Below are 20253 nucleotides of genomic sequence, written 5' to 3' on the forward strand. Positions count from 1 at the left end.
GCGAGAAAATGCTGACAGGATCTACCTAATTTGCGCAGAGCATCTGGTGATATATCTGTTATAGCATTAAAATGGAATAATGGTTGTTATGCGGTGATTTAATGAGGTGGAATATAGGGAAAGACTCGCAATGTAGAAATGAAAAATATTTCGCTTTAATTCATATGCCAGGTCTTCAATTATTATAACGTTGAACATATAGAGTTTCAGAATTTCTTACTTCCTGTTCCGCTGTTGTTGCTGACAATGACATGATGTGAAATTAGACGAATGCAATGTCTAAGGTCTTTTAATAGTACATCATACTTCATTGGCTTAATTCTTCCAAAGTGAGGAAATCACCTCAATATCTTAGTGTATAACGACACGAACTAATCGTACGTGAATGCTCCTTGGTTGTCAACGATTACCGCCAAAAATGCATTCTAAAAATAATTATCCTTGATTTACGTAGTCCGATTGCTCCCTCCATCAATCTGGATACTCCGCTAGTCCCACACACATGTTTCCCTTGTACTTTGCTTACCAGCGATTCAACGTTGTTTACAAATTCGTGCCCCATCAAATCAGCTGCTGCTACCCTAAGGATAAGTTTTGCAGCGACGTATTGATACAATTCTGCTATTGACGGTGCTAACGAAAAGCTTGTTTATTTCCTCCTAGGTGATCATTTGCGTATGGACGTGCGAAAAAGGGACTGCCCAAAATATGACTCACTTTTGTACGCATGGCTTTAAGCGACAAGCAGCTATTTTTAGATCTTTGCCCCTGCCCGACTGCTAGCCACCGTCGGCTACTCTCTTCGACGCCCGTAGCGCCAGGCCGGGTCGCATCCTCGATTCGAATTTCTTGCGGCCATAGAAAATAGTTCGAACCAGCGGTGGCGACTCTCAGCTGTTTATCTTCCTTCTGCCTGGGAAGATCCAGGTCTATAAACCTATGTGATAAAAGTGTGCGAGAATCGGTTATGGGCTCTTCGCTAAATACTCGTGATCTGAAGGGATTTTTTGGCGTAATGTTCTCCCGAAGCTTTTGAAGCGCTGATGGTGGTGAATATGTGCCTTCGTGCTAGTTTGGCTCACAGTGTAGTGTTTCCAACAGAAATGAAATATAACTCTGCCTGAACTACATGTTCTCGAAGGAGAAGGCTGCCGTGTCCGAGTAAATTAACGCCAAAACAACGCTTCATAAAGATCAGACACCGTGCGCACTTTGACTACTAGTTATTGTAAACCCTAGCGGTACTACCAATAAAGCAGAGATGTCGGGTGCAAAATGGCGCGTTGGTCGACTGTCCGTCGGAGATCGCCCCCGCGCCGAAAAACCTGAGGAAGAAGACTGGGCCAAATTGTATGGTCAACCAAAAGATCCTCGATCCATTGAGAGTATCGAGCAAGAATGGAGTCATTGGCGAATTAAAGAAAATGAAAGAATTGAGATGCTTGCAAAACAAAGGCAGGAACAAGCGGAAATTGAGGTAAGCTTAGGCAAAATGTTTGAAATTTTGTACTCAGTTCTATTACCTTAGTTAAATAGTGCTGATTTAATTGGTTAGTTTTTATACCAGCATGAAACGAAGTTTTATCTACGCCCGGTTTCGAGCCTAGGTCACCACATATCTCGCAAAATTTAAAAAACAAACACGTTACAACTCCATTGCCTTGGAGACCTTGCAACATAAGATTGCATCCGGAACTAGGCGTGGTACGGAGATATGCTGATATCAAAGTAACATTATTTCGTGCAAAAACTTTTGAGTCTAAACATCGCGTGACTGCTGTTTTCTTCTCATGAATGTTCCACAAAGCAAAGAGTTAAGGTATAAAAATGGCGAAGTTAAATTATGTTTTCTTCTATTTTGAGGTACTTTGTATGAAACCGAGCACTGCTTACGATCTCGTTGCATAAAACTTTTCTCCAAACTTAATTTTAACTAATATCAATAATTAACCAGCTTCTAAATATGTACAGATACAAGATACAGCGACTGCGTTTGTGCTTTGTGTTTATTTGTAGTCTCGGTATTATATTCGTAGTACTTCATTAGACTGTATTTAGGTATTTTATTCGATAATAGCTATAGTTTATTTCTTCACTTGTCGTATAGTATCTGTAAACATAATTTCAAGTAAGAATAATAATAAGAAGAAGAAGAAGAAGAAGTTGATAAGATTAGGTGTTCGATTGGTTTAATGCGTTTTGTTTTTAAGCGTTTTTACCGAACTACTATTTCTAATTTATAACATTCACTTCAGTTGAACCGAATATTCCAACACGTCCAGCTCCTTAAAGTCAATCACAGTCTTTCGAATGAAAATCTATTACATTGCCGCATTTATAACTGTTCGGCAGCTCATTAACGTCAAAAAAATATAGCACAAAATAATCGAATACCTCTATTTTCAAGGGAAAAAGTCAGCCATATTGAAATAGCATTTCAAGTAGATTGGAATAAGCTTTCATACATCAAAGTTGGCAACTGGCATCTCTTTTAACGTTAAACAGTTTACAGAACGTAATTATCAAGAGCGTATTATGTTGTTGTATATTACACCCAGTGAATGTTTTCATAAATTTTGGATATGTTTTTAGCTTTGAATAAAGCAGAAGCTGTTTTTCTCTTATACTAGGCAAATATTACGATAATCCGCACTCAGTAGTTAAGCCTACTTTATATGCCGCAATCTGCACCGTAACCAAGCATTTATCCGCGTCTTCAATAGGTATTAAATGGTTTCGAACATCCGAGCGCTCATATGACAACTTTTAACATCCCTATTAATGGACCTTTAACATTATCTTATGAGCTTCATGGCTTGTACCACAATAGTTTTATGGCACATTATTACTGTACAGTATTATACCACAAAAATTTTATACTCAGTTAGTATGAAGCGTCTATTACGCGCGAGCACATGTATTCGAATACGAGTTGTAAACTGTGAAACCTTTCAGTGCCTACTCTGCCACTGTTGAGGTTAAGGCAGTGGGTACAGTATGTTAGTTAAGTGTCTGGCTTCTTCCATTCGTTTGTCTTCCTGTTGGTCCTGTCTCTCTGCATGTTCCGCATTATAAAAATCATAAACATCATCGCGTTCACGTGCTGAAACAACGCTTGGAGATTTACCCGTTTGATCAATCATTGCCGAAGAACATCCGTTTGTATTAGCTTAAGCGTAATTTACCAACGTGTCACAACCAACGACAATACCGATTCCCAAGTTTAAACAACCGTTATGAAGCGCTCACTATTTTCCATTGTTCTCTTTCGTCCGTGCTTTGTTAGAGTAGTAACAACCACGTGGTGTAGCGGCTCATACGGTCTATATAGAAATAGCGTTGGATGCCTGGTAGGGCAACAACGTAAAGAATATTCAGGTAGACGACTAACAGTATACCATTATAAGGCTAATGCATGGCCGCCGTTTCATCTGCTTAACTACCTCAATTTTCGTATGTCCACGGCGCTTCGAATAGTCAGGCATCTCGCAACACTCCTAAAACTGAATTATTCATTGTCTTTACAGTACCATTAATGCGCGTTTAAGAACCGTTGCTGATTATCTTTACCATGCGTTTTACCTTGTGTACGACAGGTGCACCTTTTATGCTTGACAGATATCCACGATTTCAGCGGAACTATTATCTTAAGCGCGAACCACACAGTCATCACTGTGGAAACAACGAACAAAATGTTACATTGAAATCATTGGTCCAAACTCTCATCGTGTTATGTTATATATGCTACCTGATCTCATTTCTTTTTTCAGCACTAGCCGAGCTTCCCAGTATGATAAAAAAAAAAAAAAAAAAAAAAGCCGATTATGAATCTTTTACTGCGTCGCGTTATCTGAATCTGTTTCCCTTGGGGTTTCGGAACCATTCTCATCTCCCCGCTTTTGTTAATTCTATAGCATTGCGAAAATTCGACCTCATCATACTTACGTTGTTATTCATTATGCGCATAGCTTGAGCTTAATAATTACCATGCCGTTCTTTTCCCGGTGCTGCCAAAATGACCTCCGATCGAAAAATCCGTCGATAAAAGTCCGAGTCCAGTCGCGAAGCCACTAGCGACAAGGAGAATGAATGCGTTGCTACAGACGACGTTCGGATGAAACTGCGCCGACGGAGGAAGGTACTTTATTGCTATTACAAACCTAGCGTCCACCCAAGTTTTTGTCCATCGCATGTATCGGTTTATCGTAGCGAGCGTGGCTTACATAAAAATGAGATATGCTTGAGAGACATCAGGTTACGCAGAAGTAGTGCTGCGGGTAGCACAAAATTGGATAAAAAGCGTAGTAATTTAGCACGATTGCCGATGTGACTTTCCTTGTGCAGCTGGATTGAAATCTGCAAGTGAACTACGTGAATCGACGATAGGCGTGTGTTACGGAGAAACAAGCGAGCCAAGACAGCGTCGACTGTCTGCTCGACCTCCAACGAGAGTTGCCTGAGCTAGACTGAATCCTATTCTAACAACCAGTAACATATGCTCATATTTTGTGTCACTTTTTGCCAATGAAACTTTAGTCAAAATCTAGGTCGCCATCGAAAACAACACGATCGACATCGTCGGAGCGAAATGTCGTTACCGAAAGCCAAAAACGTTGCTCGCAGCCTCCACTATCCGACGACTGTATGGCCACTCGACAAAGGGTTCTTCCATTGATAATCTTCATTGCAATACTTGTCTTGCTAGCGTACACTGGCGCTTCCCGTTATGATGCCTACCGGAGTTACATTGCGAAGGTAGGATACTATATATAGTTACGTCAAGTTCTTCTCTCTTTGTGTATTTTTAATCGTCTTCAAAAACTTCTACCAAGGTCAAGATCGGACAATTTGAAACATAGAAAACAAAGTTATTATTTTGAAGCAATATTTGCGCTACTTCCATAATGCATGAAATAATTTACAAAAGAAGATCTATAAATAATATCTACCAATAAATGTAAATAAATGTTTCAAGTATTACGTCTGGTACTGAGAGGCATTCAGAGGGTAACTTGTTATATTAATTACTGTGAGTTTTACATCCGGTATTTAAGCCGTTAGAAATGCCGCGACGTGAATTATATCCAAGCCCAAATTCGATCGTAGATCACCATTGCACCATGGCAAACACGTTACCATGACCTACCACGGGGATGATTTACTATATTAAGGTTCACTAGCCTCGTTAGCTAATTATATACACGTAATAGGGTTTCATCTTCAACGAGTCACCGAAAATCCTCTTATTATCTTTAAGCGGCATTCAATGAGTTAGAATGTGTGATGGAAGTCGGTGTAACCACGTAAGGGACACGCTTTTCACCTTTTCAAAGTGCTGGTATATTTATAGTCCCAATTAATTGGAGTCCCATATGAAAATGTGTCTCATCCAGAGACCCGAACTGTTCTTACTCAGTCCATTATGTTGAAGCCTGCAATTAAGAACTCTTTTTCTATTGTACTAATAATTTTCGTTATATAGGTAAACCGGCCAAATCTGATGCCCATTTTCGATCGTAAGTTGGCTGACCTTAAAGCCCAGTTTCCCACACAGCCCTCCCATAACTGGGGAGTGATTCGTTCAGCTTTTGCAGAAGTTTTGAACAATTCCCACTACGAGTATGGTCCCGCGGTATTGATCATTCTCGCATCTAAAAAAGATCAACATGTCGCTTCGTGTTTTGCGGAAAAGCTGGCCACTTCACTAGCAAAAACATTCAACCCGACAGAACGTCCGATACAATTGAACGGCGCTAAATTGAGTCGCTCACACAATTCGGTGGCAGCCAAACATACCATAGATGAAGCAGTTCGTGAACGAGACAACTTTGTTATGCAGGTAATAACAATAATGACAAACAAGTAATGGTACCTTGAAGCAAAAACTTCTATTAGAAGTATAATAACATGATTACACCATATCTCAACTTAGCTAAGTAAGCATTCGTTAAATGAGATCTTGCTTATGTTCTTTAGGGATCCTTACTTTTGGTTAAAAATAATTTTTTTCTAATTCACGCCGAAACATAACAACTCTTAATAGGAGTAAAGCAAATGTCATGTTATCGAATGACAAGTTAACACCTTTGCTGAAAAATCTTCAGCTATTGTTTTTCAGTATATTGTATCATAAGTTGTGTCTTACATTGAAGTCTGCATTCCACGTTATACATTTGTGCTAAATATATCATTCCTAGCAGAAGATTACCCCATATGTTAGGTCAACTATTGTCTTATCTGTTTTCTGCTATGTTTGTCGTTCTTTCAGTTCGACTCTCTTGAACAGATCGACTCCTATACCGCTTCGATTTTTCATTCGCTTTGTGACTATTACAATTCACCGTTCCGTGAACGAGCTGTGTTTATTTTTACGGTGCATACATCCGAAGAGGTCGAGGGCCGGCACCGTAGAGAATACGACGAGATGGCGGACTCTGTCCTCAACGAGGTCTGGGACGAACTGGACGTCAACAAACGTGCAGCGCTCATCGCTCGACTTACTGGAAGCACAATTCTTCTGCGAAAAGAATCGCGGAGGGTCTGTTAGTCAATCGGGGACAGTGAAAGAAGCTAGGGCATCGGATAGATAAATAGAATCATCGTTGCTTACATGGAGGCACCTCGTGGTGATTTGTAATGAAGGCAAATGCGCTGCTGATTGACTACAGTGATAATACTAGTTTAGTTGGAACGGCACCTTAATAAAGTACAAACAAGTTGCAGAGGCAACGAGAAGTAGATTCTGTAACACCTTCTGTGAGAGAATAGATCCCAAGAAACCCAATCAGGCGACCGGTTTCTGAGGTCCAAACAACAATAATCCGGACAAGCGAAAAAGTGGAAACCTAGACTAGAATGATACTTGGTAGTGGATGACTGCATTTACATTGTTTCTTTGTTCTTGTGTGCTTATTTGTTCAGATCACATATGTTCACATCTTACGCCAACTGAAATTGAGGAGACCAAAAAAGATGTTTGGTTTTTCGACGGCGGATCTTTATAAATCGATGGCGACCATAAACGCATGCCATAGACTATTATTACTATGAATGAGTCATAAGCACTAAGTGGTTTATTCCATAATAGTATTTGTCGTTCACATGCGCTGTTCCTCATGCCATTTCTATTCTGATCCTTGTTCCTCTCTATTTAATATTTCACAGGTTGTACTATTTGATATCGTACCTATATGGTATATGGACAGATTCTTTTTGCCAAAAAATAATAAGTAAGTAACTATTATTTATAAACAAAGTAGCGAACAATACGAGCAAACATCGTTTATTGATGCGGCCCCAGTTTTCACCATTGAAAATTTAGAGCTTGTCTCTCTTGTAATTTAGTCTTGAAACCTATTATTTTTTAGAGAATAATAGTTTTTAATCAAATGACATTTGGAAATATCATAGTCGGTTCGAAATGAATACACCCGAAGCAACTTGTCGACATTTTGGGCATCCCTGTGTTCTCAACGTGGCGAAACAAAAAAACACCCGATAAACTTCCTATCGAAATACGAATATTAAAAACGAAAAAAAAGCATTCAAACATTTTGTCAAGGAGAGATTTAACACTCATTGTGACACATGTAGTTCAGCTATTGTACTATAGGAATGACCGAAGAAGCTCATCCAAGTGGAAACCGATGGTACGATAAAGTGAACAGACTTACTCTGTAGATCGATAATGCATATAAATTTTTAACGTATGTATTATTGTATGGGATGCATACAGCAAGACGTTTTAAACTGCGCACTTTTTTTTAAAATACACATTGCCGTTATATGAAATAAGAACTTCGTTTCAGTTCGCATTGACAATATGTTGAAGGATAATGAAGGAAAATAAAACATAAAATAAGCTTGATGTATGACAGAAAAGTGAGTACAGAAATTTTCTTTCTAAAGCGCTATGTATACACACATCTTCTGTTAATAAAATTAGGTGAAAAATAAATACGGAAAAATAAACCGATGCTGTGCTAAAATAGATGAGATAGAAAACATGATACAATAAGTTGACGAATATTTTGACATTTAGATCCCATCGTTGGGGGTGTAATAGTTATTTTCAGTTTTCTAAAGTCTGAATGTTCTAAGCGGTCCCATAACTTTTGTTGTCTATGTTATTCCTCTATTATTCAGCCATATAACACAGTATATCCTCTGCAATCAAGACTCTGCCTTAATAGTCGGTATAACCATACATATTATCAAATTTATAGAAGCCAAACGATACCTTGTTCCCTACTAGATTTTTTCTTTCCTCAAAAGATAAGCTTAAATCGTACTATATTATTTACTCTCCATTATATCTGAATTTGGAGAACAGACTTCATAAGAGTTTTGTGATACGAGTTTTATGTCCGGTATCTCCGTTAGGCATTCCATTGGACGGCTGGCTCCCAACACGTAACGATGCCTATCTATGTTCAAAATTGAAAGTAGACCACAAGGTGTCTCTAAGATTATCAACCAAATACGCTTCCCACTAAGCTATCACGAACACGATTATAAAAACCTACTGAAACGACGTCATGATCAGCCTATGATTAATTTTCATTGGGTGTCAACCGTATATCACCGCGCCTAATATCTCCAGTGTTAATAATGTGTGATATGAGTGTACAATAGAAGATCAATCTAGAAAAAGAAAATTACATGGATATGCATAGGCTTAAACGTTGACAAATAACACATATGATTATTACATCGCTTCATATGATCGAAGAAAGAAATAGATCCAGCAGCACCCATCCCTCTTAGATTCAGTGAAAGAAGTCCTCAGTACTACATCGAAGAGATGATTCTAAAGCCATGTTTCCATAGTAGGAGTACCAAAAATTGTTAAAAAAAATTGATATATTTGAAATATTTAATCGTCTATAATGTCCATTTACCTGCGAACGAGTTAGCTTGATATACCACAGTATAATTCCCTCCAAATAGTTTGGAGTACTATTAAGAGAAGTCCAGATTGTTGTAATAACATATACGGTAGGTACTGAGAATGAATGGATAGAAGTATCAGCAAAACAACGCCTTCCCGTCGAAGATACATTCGATATTCATTGGCCCATTTTAGACGGACAATGTATGTATGTATGTGTTCCGTCGTGCATAAAATGCTTTAGCCGAACTATCAAAAAAATTACCTGCAGCAGATTAGGTATTTCGGTTAGGCAGGGTCTCCAAGGGCCTTTTTAGTACAGTGGCTTCCCTCTGCCTGGCATCGCTCGCTGGGCGTAGTAAGTTTACAGTAAAGAAAGTTGTAAATTGAATTGCTTTTACACCTTCAGCAGCAGAAACTTGCTAAATACAAGTAATTTATACCTTCTGATGTATTTTCTACATAATATATTCTATTTAAACCCTCATCTTCTCCACTGGTCGCACACACACACTGTGTTGATATTTGTATCTGTGTTATCTATTTTCTTCGACCAGACTCGCATTTTCTCCTATGATATACCAGCTTTGCTTACTACTTTTCGTATTTTATTTTTTATTTACTGCTTTTCGTACTTTTTCGTGTTTTATTTAAAAGGCTTACATTTACACAAAATATGTTAAAATTGTCTTTCTTTCAAAATACGTCCATTGTTTTACTTCTTTGACATCCTACGCAAAAGATCGATTTTGTCTCAGTTGCATTTTCGGCTGCCTTTTCCTTTATTTTAGGCATATCTGTGCTTAATAATTTATTTCTATGTCTATTCCTTCATCCTCCACTCAAAGATATTGTCATTCCGACGATACAGGACATTCAGTTTTAAAGTGAACTCGCGACATGAGTGTGACTGAACGAAGATGATCTTCGGTGACGAATTGCTTGGCTGGGGGGGCGGCTTAGTTTCAAAATGTTGTAGGACACCCTAGCAGTTCTGATTTAGATTAGACCTCCCGTATGATGGCATCATTCGGAAACTGAATACTCTGCATGGTGTAAATTTATATATTATTCTGATTGCTTTCTTCTTTTGGCTGGTTCGATAGCCGGGCCAGAAGAGAGTCTTGATGTGTGAGAGAAATGTTTTCATAAAGCGCCTACCCTGTCAGCTTTGAAAACCACTAGCAATTTATGCGTCTGCTGGTCAATAGAAGTATTTACGAACAGAAGTCCAACTTGTGGATCGCCATTACTAGAGAATGTGCACTGTCGAGTCATAAATTTTCTCTTCCGCTCTCGCAGATTACAGATATATGGGTGTTCCCAATTCAACCAGTTGATACGTCCAGCCTTGAAGGGATTGCGAAAACCGCGCCAACTCTTTAGGTCCTAGTTAGGTCCTGTCGAACGCAGGATACAACGCTTCTAGGTGATTTTCTCGGCACTTCCAGTTTTACCAAGGCGTAAAAGCAAAGAAATATTGCAGTTGAGGAGCAAACGTACAAAAGAAAACACTTCGTGGCAGCTTCTGTTATAACTCTGACGGATGGTGTTGTCATGGCCCCACTTACAGAAAAACGGAAATGATCTTAAGGTTTAACGTAACGTATGTAACATCCACGAAGTTCGCGGCTAGAAGGAATGCGAAAGATGATTAAAGAAAAAGGTCTCATATTTTCGTATAGCTCGCATCTTATATCAGCAAAAAATATCAAAACAAGGGCTAAAGGTGCATTTTAAAACTATAACTTGGACCTTGCATTTGTATCTCGGCCTTATCGTTTCCTGTGGCTACAATATGCATAACATCCCAGCTTGCGTCACTAGTCCTAATATCTATCGCTTAATCTTCTAGTTAACTTTGTCTCAATCTCCTCCATTGTACTGGGCAACGCTTCATGGTGTGCAGTAGCAGTCTATTCGGAATCAACGATTGATGACACCTCCAATCACCACAATCACTAGTCACGCTCAAATATGCAGTCAACAAATTCGTCATCTAAAGTAATCATATTCGTTCCTACATAGTCACTCCCAAGGCCTGTTTGCTTATTAAACGTCCAAAGCCGAAACATTTATTAAAGGAAAACAAGAAAGAGAGAAGGGCTTCGATGCTAACTACCTAAACTTATCTATGGCTAAGGCCGCATTCTATCTAAGACAGTTTTAGCAAAACAGCTTCAGAGAGATTGCACCTAATCTTTTCCCTGCGTCCTTTGTTGGACCCGTCAGTGCGTTCCGAGTTTAGAGTTTTGAAAAAGAAAACTCAATGATGCCTCCTTTAAACTGGCGTTTTTTGCAGGTAGAATACGTTTGTAGATTAATTTTATCTACCTATCACAAGCAGATGTTAAATTTCCGGAAAGTGAACTACTCTAAGCATAAATTTGATTTTGCTGTGCAATAGCTAAAAGTGTCTTGATGCCTGGCAGGAAGGCGCTTGTCTCAGTCAAATTCGATGTTTGTGCCAGATAGTTGAAAGCCTGCAGTGCGTAGGGGTAATCGTGGCGTGTCACGGCCTCGGCGACAATTTGCAAATTCGAAATCGTCGTTTCCGTTATCTGTAATGGTGTTAGTGAGAAAAAGAGAATACGTATAAGCGATATGCATAACTGTCGCAATGGATAATGAACAACACATTGCGGTGTAAAAGGGAAGTGATAAAACAACACCGAAAACATTTTGGTATTCATATTGACCTTGAGAAATTTTACTCTTTGCAAATGATATACATGAATCGAAACCATGGCTCAATTTATGGCACTTGTATAAAAATGACTTTTGCGTCACTCATATCGATTAGTCCGTAAATTTCATTTTGATAAATTTCAAGTTAATAAGCAGTATAACCTAACAGCCTTCTTCACACAAACCTACCTCAGATGCCCGCAACTTGTCTCCAAGATTCCAGATTTTTTTTGTTATGTCCTCCATTTTCTTCTGAACGAGGTTATTCTGTATGGAAAGACAGGCAATCCGTAAGTGATCGAAAGTATCGTACAGCATCTTGTACTGGGGTGGAATCGGAGGTTTTTCCACGGGTGGAAGTGGAAGTTGTGGCGTCGGCTGCACCGCAGCTGCAATATGGAAAAAGAAGTAAGCGGAAACTCGGTAGCAGTCTTTGTCCATTAGAAAATAGTTTTGCTTACTATTTAAGTTACACTCAAAAAATCGCAACTTCCATTGTCTGCTTATGTTTACTGTGTATTTATTACTGCTACCTTAGTGCTTGTATGTTACTTGTACATTGGTATTTTAATTTAATCGATTTACTCTATTTTTCTGGCAAATGTTTGCAGTTAAAATCATTATAACATCAATTGTGGAGAATCTTGACTCAAAAGACTGTCACCAATTAGAGATAAATTGAATGCTTCTTGTCTTCACGAGAATCTATTGAACAGGTAATCCATTTGCATTAGTTTAGGTGTTTTGAAGTCATTTGGGTAGCCTTGTCGTGTAAACTTGCTCAAAATGGTGTCTGTTATTGGCACAGGTCTCTTAGTCTTACATACCAATAGTGAAATTTCTTAATATTGTCTATAGTTTTCTCCATAAATGTTCTGTTATTGGTTTCACCACTCAAAAAATAGCCTCGATAATTGCCAACTGCAACTATTACTAAATTCTGAGATTTAAAATTAGACATCAGACTTCAACACGAATACAAAACGGCTTTGATATAAGAGTAACCCCATTGCATTATAACCCCCCTCATTGTTATATTAGATAATGTAGAGTTTTCTCCACTGTTATATTTTGCTACCATTACAGAAGTAATCAAGATAATAAAAATCACTTTTTATTTGCAGAGATTTCTGTTATGGTGCTTGCTCGTTATTTTCACTCGTCTAAAAATCTAGTCTTTTTGTCTGTATACTGTGTACTTTACTTTAAATATGTAGAGTTATCCTTGCCATGAATAAATAATAAATATTTGTCAAAACTATCATTAAATATATCGTTAATCTCTCAACAATTTGTTCGTCAGACTAGAAGAAAGAAAAAGCATACTTATACTTTAGGTTATACTTTTAGGCTACTCACGATTATACGCTATCGTCGACTGAATCTGCGGCTGGAGAATTGAAGGCGTGCCAGTTGTTTGCTGCTGCTGCGTTTGATGCTGCTGGTAAATATGCTGCTGTTGAGGGCTGTAGAAGTTGCTAGAGCCAACTCCAGGGGTAGCTGGAACCTCGGGTAGGGGCCTGGTTAGCGGAGCGCATGTAGTTTCCGGAATAATCGGTGGAGCAGATAATGGTTTCGAACTGCGCCTTAACGGCGGTGGGTCATTCCACCCTGGAGCAGAGTACCGCTCATCCCGAGTGTAATCATTGCCACTGGGCAAATTCATTAGTGGGGATTTCGAAGCTGACGGAGCCATCGGAGTAACCGGGGCAACCGAAGTCGATGCAGCCGTTGGATAACTGTCAAACGCCGATCTGCCACCGGCACCAAGGCTGGCTGGCACGTACTGCGCATTATAATGATCCATAGCTGGGGTACCAGAACGAGAATTCAGATACGGATTATACTGGTTTGCGCTAACAGGGTTGTATCCAGTGGCGTATGAATCTTGGGGAGCTGGAGTATATGGCGAGCCATAGTTACCGTAAGCTGAACCGGAATTTTTGATTGAGGGATCGACTACGGCTGGGTACTTGCCTGCGGCCCGACTCAAAGGGCGTGGCGCCACCCGATCAACAGGTGGTGGCGAGATTTCCTGGGTACTGGATATTGGTCCTGGGATGCGGTGACTTGTAGTGATTGGCAAGTTCGAATTGACGTCAGGATAAGCCGACGGAAATGGGGTAGTCTGTTTATTATGACTGCTACACGGGTATCCAGCCATAGAAGCGGGTGCGCCAGGCGCCATTGGCTGAAAAGTCGATGGTCGGGGACATCCAATATCAAAACCTGACGACCCACTCACAGTCCGGTCACGGTTACGGCCATGAATGGAAAACTGGTTCTGCTGTTGTTGTGCATTGATGCCTTGTTGTTGCAAATGCTGTTTAGTGTCTGGTACGCTTTGAGATTGCAGAATCCGGTCACGCAGCTGAATCATCTTCGCGTCTTTATCATCAAGGTCATCCAGATAGTGCAGCGTTATCGGAAGACACCCCTGTTCCGCAAGAAGTCCGACATACTTAGCGACTATTGGTGATATCGATTTCGGAAGCTGCTGTACTCCTGTGACAATTCTGGCTGCAGTGATCACTTCCATAAACGTCTGGAGATGCTCGTTCGTTTCGGGCTTATTTCGGATGGCCAGATAGCATTCGACCAAGTTGGCAGGATCTCTGGCTAGAAGATACGCCAACATGGCCTCTTCACGGCGACCCGCTTCTACAAGCATACCCGCTACAGTCGAGCATAAGGCAATTGCTCGCTGAGTGTCAGCTGTAACGTGACCCAATATGGCAGCCAGTGTTGTCTGCCATTCATCAACAGGCGCCAGCTCAGTCAACTCCTCCCATAGACCGGAAGAGACACACGCGATTAGGCGGCACATCTGGAATACATCAAAGCATACATAAAAAGCACGAGGAATGATGAAGGACAAATCAGGTCATCCAGAAAGTTGTAGATTTTGGCGACAACGCTGAACGTCTCGCTTTTTTTTAACAGGAAATTACCGTCTGAACGTATAGGATTAGACATACGTTAATAATAAACAATGAAATGGTTGCAGATGGAAAACAGTCTGAGAAAATCACTTAATAGACAAGTAATATAGATTTATTATCTACCTGTTAAGAATATATATATATATATATATATATATATACGATGGAAACTCTCGAAATATAAAAAAACTTTCGTTTTTCCTTATACATTCGAAAAAGCTTTACGTAGCTACATACCGAGTCTGCTCGATAAACATTGAGAAATTCTTTGCGCACGCTTTCTTTGAGTGCAGTGTCGTGGGCATAGTCGGCAAGAAACAGAGCTTCTGCGAAACGTTTACTATGAAGACACAGCTCGGCAGCTCGTCGTGCATCGCCGGAAACCAGAGCGTAGCCGATTTTCTTTGTCGACGCGGTCTCACCAACACAGGATCCTCCATTGACCTGGACGGTCTCGTCGAATGCATCGGCTAGATCTTCAACCAAATCATTTCCCTGGTGACGATGGAGCCAAATACAAAAACAAAAACTGCTCCAGTTACGTGATAGTAATAGCGAAATCGCAGAAATATGTGCTTGAGCTGTTCTGTCAGAACGGGTAATAACTATCGAGAATGTCTTCTCTATATTATTTTGTTGTTAATTTCTGTACATACCTGATATTGTACGGGATAACCTAGTAGTTCCTGTAATCGACTTTTTCTATTGTCTCCACAAAGCGCCTGAATGAACTGCCAAAGACGGCTATCTTCTCCGACAAGTTTCTTTTGCCAGAAATTGGGCTGCTTATGGCCCTCCGTGTTATCAAAATCATGAGTCGATGGTTTAAAGAGCGCCTCGTCCATCTCTTTGACTCGTTCGATCAACACCTCGTCTGTTACTACTTGGGCAACGTCAACTTTAGAGCCTGCTTCTTTCGAGAACGTGATCAATTTGCCACCGAACTAAAATAAAATAGGAGCATCCTTCAAGTATAAGAAATGTAAAACTGAATATCGGAACAAGTTGGTTTTAGTCGTTTGGGAAGCTGTAATTTCGTCAATGTGAGGCAGTACCTAGATCTCTGGTTGTCAACGCACATTCTTGACGTATACGTGTTGATGAAATGTGTAATTGTTATTCCTATAGCACAAGAATAATTCATAAACGATGACAAGATGTCCATTTTAATATGGAGAATCAACTGGGAGCAGCTAATGATAACAAATTTATGAGCACAAAGTCATACTTACACCAAACTGTGCGCCCACTCCGCCACTAAGCCAAGACGGGGCCTTTTTAAGGCCGCCATCCCCAGCACCACCTTGTTCGCCCCCGATAACCGAGTAGACAGCCAGTTCGCCGCTGAAACTCGCCGTAGAAACGAGGGCAGGATTACGTGGACACCATTGCGCCTCGAAATTCCAGTCGGAGCTGGTGTGAATCTCGGAAATGAGCTCTGATCCCTGAGTGCCATTCGGGTTCCAGATGCACAATAATGAATCTTTGCCACATGATAGCAACATGTCTTGATCTTTTGGGTTCCAATCAAGCGACAAGATGCCTTTGCGATGCTTCTCTAAAGTTTTGACAGGCCATGACGCGTAGCGCAAGTCCCAGATCTGCAACCAAGGCGTATGGTCGTCTTCGGAAGCCAAACAGAGCTGGGTTGCTACCTGTAATATTACAGCAAATGACGCAAAAGACGACATGCTGCAATATGTAGTATCATCACCGTGCTCGCTGTACCGAGAACTCTGTCAGTAGACTTATTCCTCTAATGTTATTATTACAATTCTCTTTGATAAATATGCTGTCAAGTTAAATGCACATTACTGATCCCAAACACACTAACCTGTGGATTCCAGGTAACAGCCTTGCACCGAAATCTTGAGGAGGATTCACCTACCCGGATTATCGGTTCACTTTTGCGAAGATCCCACACCACACAACGAGTGGTCATAGCTGACGCTAGAATGTGTTGGACCTGTCGGTTCCAGGAAAGGCACACCACATCTTCTTTTGGTTGGCATGGTGTTCCGGGTGTGTATGGCTGTGCTGTCGGACTACTCAGGTCCCAGATGTATACTTCGCTTTCGCGACTACCCGAAGCTAGCAAATTGTACTGAAACGGATTCATATCTAGCGAATGCACCGGACCGGAATGGGTCTTATAAGCGGCCAGTAACGCCTGTTGGTTATCAAGCAATCGTTGCACATTGAACACCTGCACCGAGCCGTTATCAATGCCTGTGCACAGTACCCCTAAAGGGGCATTACCCTGCTGAATGCCTAAAGGACCCCAGACGATCTTATGAAAACGATGCTCGCACGATGTTTGCGCCACCGGCTTGAGCCCTTTGTCAGGTGAAGTCACGTCGAAACTCAGGATTTCCAGCTGCGATGAGGTATTGAACGAAGCATCGACCTGCTGTGCGGTCGTTCCAGCCGCCAAAAAAATCCCGCAGTGAACATCCTTGGGCGACCAGGCACAATTCGCTGTGCGGTTTACGCTCTTTATCTTCATCTTGACCACTCGGATTCACTGCCTGCAAAAATTAGAGCAACACATCGGCACCATCTACGTCAAGCGCACCAAAGCCCACCGCCTCTTAAGCGAAAGTCGTGGCATATCACAAGCCAAAAAGCAAGTGTAGGTGACTACTAACGAATGAACGCAGCTGGGCTAGTTAAGTCGGATCACTTCACATCATAATAGCAGAATATAGATGAATCCAACGGGTAGTAGCGTCACACTAGACTACGTCAATATGATTACCATACATTTTCTGTGTGACCCGTAGCGTCGTAATTTTCAAGTCGATAGCGATCGATCTAACGGCTAACAAATAGAATTTGAAGTTAGCTTAACGTGTCATTCGAACTGAACAGGTCAGTCGCTAGTTTCGACAATATATTCATACACTACAGTACATCTATCTAGAGGTTTAAAGTACGCGACCCATGCGATTAAATACGCATGATTTTATTTTAACTCGCGTATTGGCTGAACTAGGTGTTCTTATCCAGGCTCGAATTTCATTGAATGGCTGTTACAGCGGTCAAGCCTAACAAACAGATTCTTTGTCTTTTCCGCCAACAACTATAGCTCCACGACTGAAAAAAATGTTCGTTATGAGTTTCTTTTTCTGGACCACAGCCGTCGGTGTAATAACTCACTTGTCGCGTTTTCTTTTTCTAATTGTTAGGGTTTCGAAGCACATTGCAGCAGACTTTTCAGGCACATGCTCACCGTAACAGGGTTCTTAATTAGAATAAACCTGAACATAGGTATAACTTTCTTCTTCACAATTTATGAACTTATTTCGAGCAATTTACACATGTTCCACTTGTAGCCATAATTTTTACGGCATAAAGTCTTTCATTCAGCGGCGTGTTTTACCGCTAAATAATAAATCATTTTGGATGGACGGTCCAAAAAAGTAGTCATTATTTACTCCTAGCTCCATATATGACTTCATTCATATATAATATCGTTTGACGACAATAAACTAGATATCTTACGCCTATGTATTAGAAAAACATACTGGTTTTTTATCACTAATATGACTTAACATATCGAAGATCGAAATGTCTTACGCGAGCATTTCTTATCAACCATATAAGATCATATTGAGCTTTGTACACAATAGGCATATGCTTTAAACACTACTGCATTGTCTTAATTATCGGTCAGGTGATTGCCGGCAATAATCAACAAGACACAGAGATGAAAGGGTTAGATTATGTTTGACGTTTTGGTTCGTTCCAGAAGACTCACTTGATGATGGCGCTTCAGATTGAATGACACCTAGCCCGATAAGCTTGATGCGCGCGAATCAACCTCAGGAGTTAACCTAGAAGAACACCTGTTTGCCTAACGTACTGCTTAGGGGCGCAACTATTCAGCTTAATGCATTTACAGTAGAAGCGCATAGATCACACTGATCGCTGTTATCATCTGCTCAGGGGGTAATTATATTTGAAAAAGGAACAATAAGGCACCACTGATCCTATCACCGCTGTCCAGCTGGTCGACAGCGTGACTGACTAATCGAAATCTTGTCCAAAGGTTGGGAGACATCAACTGTAGAGGTTCACGTCGTCCAAACAGACACCGTTCTCAGGTCAGCCACTGTTTGCTGTAAAATTGTTCAAGTTAACACGTTCGTTTTTCAGAAGGGAGTGGAAAAATGACTACTTCAATTCCATGGGAGGTATCACATGAGGTAATTCGCGACATCCAGCTACTGCCCTACCGCGCAATCAATCCTCGTGTGTCCGAAAAGCGCAAAAATGTATAAGTCTTCTATCTTTCTTTGCTTACCTGCTGTTTAAGAACATTAGAGCACTCCAGCGTCAGACCGTCGGGAAGCACGGCTGCTGTGTCGATGTTTTATGTGACGTTGCTACAGTGCTGACGGCAAGCACCGCAGTGGGTAATAGACACAGAACAGGTCAAGAGAGAGACTCTAGTATCGATGCGGCTGGCGGCAAGGGGAGGCGCGCCACTTTTTTGAACAGCTGATCGCTCGGCGCGGTTGCTCCGCAGACACGCCATCAACAATTCATACAGCGATGCAGCTGCAACCAGCCAATGGTCGCTCGTCTAGGTGCTCGTAAGTTTCCGTCATGGTAGAGTGGTAATGTGCTTGCTTGTTAATGTTAGGGATACGAGAGGAGATCTAGCTTCGAAGGTGAGAGTAGAAGCTTCATTTCGTTCTAGGCATCGAGAGCTCTGCTCTGTGCGAGTTAGGAAAAAAGTTAGAACCCCCTATATGTTTATAATGCAGCAGGATTCGGAACACAATACGAAAGATAGTCAAGTCGCGCTTCGGTCATGGAATTCTGCCTTTTACTACCAATCACGCCGGGCCTCCTTATCGCCCCCATGATGACACAGTGCCAGCGTATTTGCCTGATACTAAAGTTACAAACGCCTAGTGAGGAGTTCTTAATTCAAGACCAGGCATAGACACACGATTCGTTTCATTCTGGTAGAGACTTTTAGCCGTGTGCCTGGCTAAGCCAGTTGAAACATAAAAATCCAAATGCCTTCTTGTACTCGCCTCATTGCTTCTTTGTACAGACTCTGTATCGCGACTGGTACTCCGCGCGGTCTGATACGACGACCGGAGTAGAGCAGTCTTGAGATCTTTACATTATTGTTTATTGAGAGACATTATTGTTTAGATCGATTGAAGTGACACCTTCTTTAATGTGCGTGGTGGCCGCCTGTGGTTTGTCTGTGGCCAATGTATCCATGTAAAGGGAGAGGGCAGTATTGGGCTGTGTAATATTCCATGGCAGGTAAGGTGACGGGTGAGAGAGAGAAGGCTCCGTGTTTTGTGTGAGCCCATGTGTGAGTAGCGAATGCCTTCGGTCGAGCCTGAAGGCTGGTTGAGAGTAGGTGGCATCGGAACTTATGCTGATAGGCAATTGCTAGACGTGTCTATGTGAAGAACAATGGATGGCCGATTACGATAATTAACTGACGATTAATTTTGTGATTTGTACGGATCAGAATCCAGGATATTCTTTGGTTCTAGTCCATGTAATGGCGACTCAACAACAAAAAGTTGTTGTGGCTAGCAGGACCTGAGTGAAGAAAGCCCTACTTGGTGAGTGCCGATTTGCTGTGATCCACTTTACACGCTGCTTCTGAACGTGAGGTATATCCAAGGTTGATTGACAACGGAGCAATTTATGTAAAGCTAAACAAACGAGCCATCTGTATTTAGACTGTGGTAACAA

At 41.0% G+C, this 20253-nt stretch overlaps 2 protein-coding genes across 3 annotated transcripts; one reads left to right on the forward strand and one right to left on the reverse strand.

Annotated features, from left to right (window-relative positions):
- The first annotated feature begins 551 nt into the window (after positions 1-551).
- Positions 552-7885, forward strand: LOC111246478 (uncharacterized). Its single transcript, XM_022796150.2, has 5 exons — positions 552-1477; positions 4049-4138; positions 4537-4755; positions 5483-5839; positions 6269-7885. Exons 1-5 carry the CDS (start codon positions 1262-1264, stop codon positions 6545-6547), a joined length of 1161 nt encoding a protein of 386 aa, XP_022651885.1. The 5' UTR covers positions 552-1261; the 3' UTR covers positions 6548-7885.
- A 1591-nt stretch (positions 7886-9476) lies between these two features.
- Positions 9477-18952, reverse strand: Sec31 (COPII coat complex component secretory 31). 2 transcript variants are annotated; one of them, XM_022796137.2, is made up of 9 exons: positions 18827-18922; positions 18281-18641; positions 16355-17048; positions 15753-16175; positions 15177-15464; positions 14758-15015; positions 12938-14405; positions 11768-11967; positions 9477-11451 (listed from the first exon to the last, which is right to left on the reverse strand). In XM_022796137.2, the coding sequence occupies exons 3-9, from the start codon at positions 17024-17026 to the stop codon at positions 11266-11268; spliced, it is 3495 nt and encodes a 1164-aa protein (XP_022651872.1). In that variant the 5' UTR covers positions 17027-17048; positions 18281-18641; positions 18827-18922; the 3' UTR covers positions 9477-11265. The 2 variants fall into 2 exon arrangements, with proteins under 2 accessions (XP_022651872.1, XP_022651852.1); XM_022796117.2 differs by lacking the exon at positions 18281-18641 and having other exon boundaries at positions 18827-18952.
- Between the last annotated feature and the right edge of the window lie 1301 nt (positions 18953-20253).

This window comes from Varroa destructor, unplaced genomic scaffold (assembly GCF_002443255.2).
Source record: "Varroa destructor unplaced genomic scaffold, Vdes_3.0 BEIS01000001.1, whole genome shotgun sequence".
Classification (NCBI taxonomy): domain Eukaryota; kingdom Metazoa; phylum Arthropoda; class Arachnida; order Mesostigmata; family Varroidae; genus Varroa; species Varroa destructor.

Excerpts from the sequence above, each read along its gene's own strand:
- LOC111246478 (XM_022796150.2), top strand. The coding sequence starts at position 1,262 with ATGTCGGGTGCAAAATGGCGCGTTGGTCGACTGTCCGTCGGAGATCGC. Across the intron at positions 1,478-4,048 it reads AGGAACAAGCGGAAATTGAG|TCCGAGTCCAGTCGCGAAGC; the intron begins GTAAGCTTAGGC and ends CGTCGATAAAAG. Across the intron at positions 4,139-4,536 it reads AACTGCGCCGACGGAGGAAG|TCAAAATCTAGGTCGCCATC; the intron begins GTACTTTATTGC and ends ATGAAACTTTAG.
- Sec31 (XM_022796117.2), bottom strand. The coding sequence starts at position 17,026 with ATGAAGATAAAGAGCGTAAACCGCACAGCGAATTGTGCCTGGTCGCCC. Across the intron at positions 14,406-14,757 it reads ATGTTTATCGAGCAGACTCG|ATGTGCCGCCTAATCGCGTG; the intron begins GTATGTAGCTAC and ends GATGTATTCCAG. Across the intron at positions 11,452-11,767 it reads ACAAGTTGCGGGCATCTGAG|ATAACGGAAACGACGATTTC; the intron begins GTAGGTTTGTGT and ends ACACCATTACAG.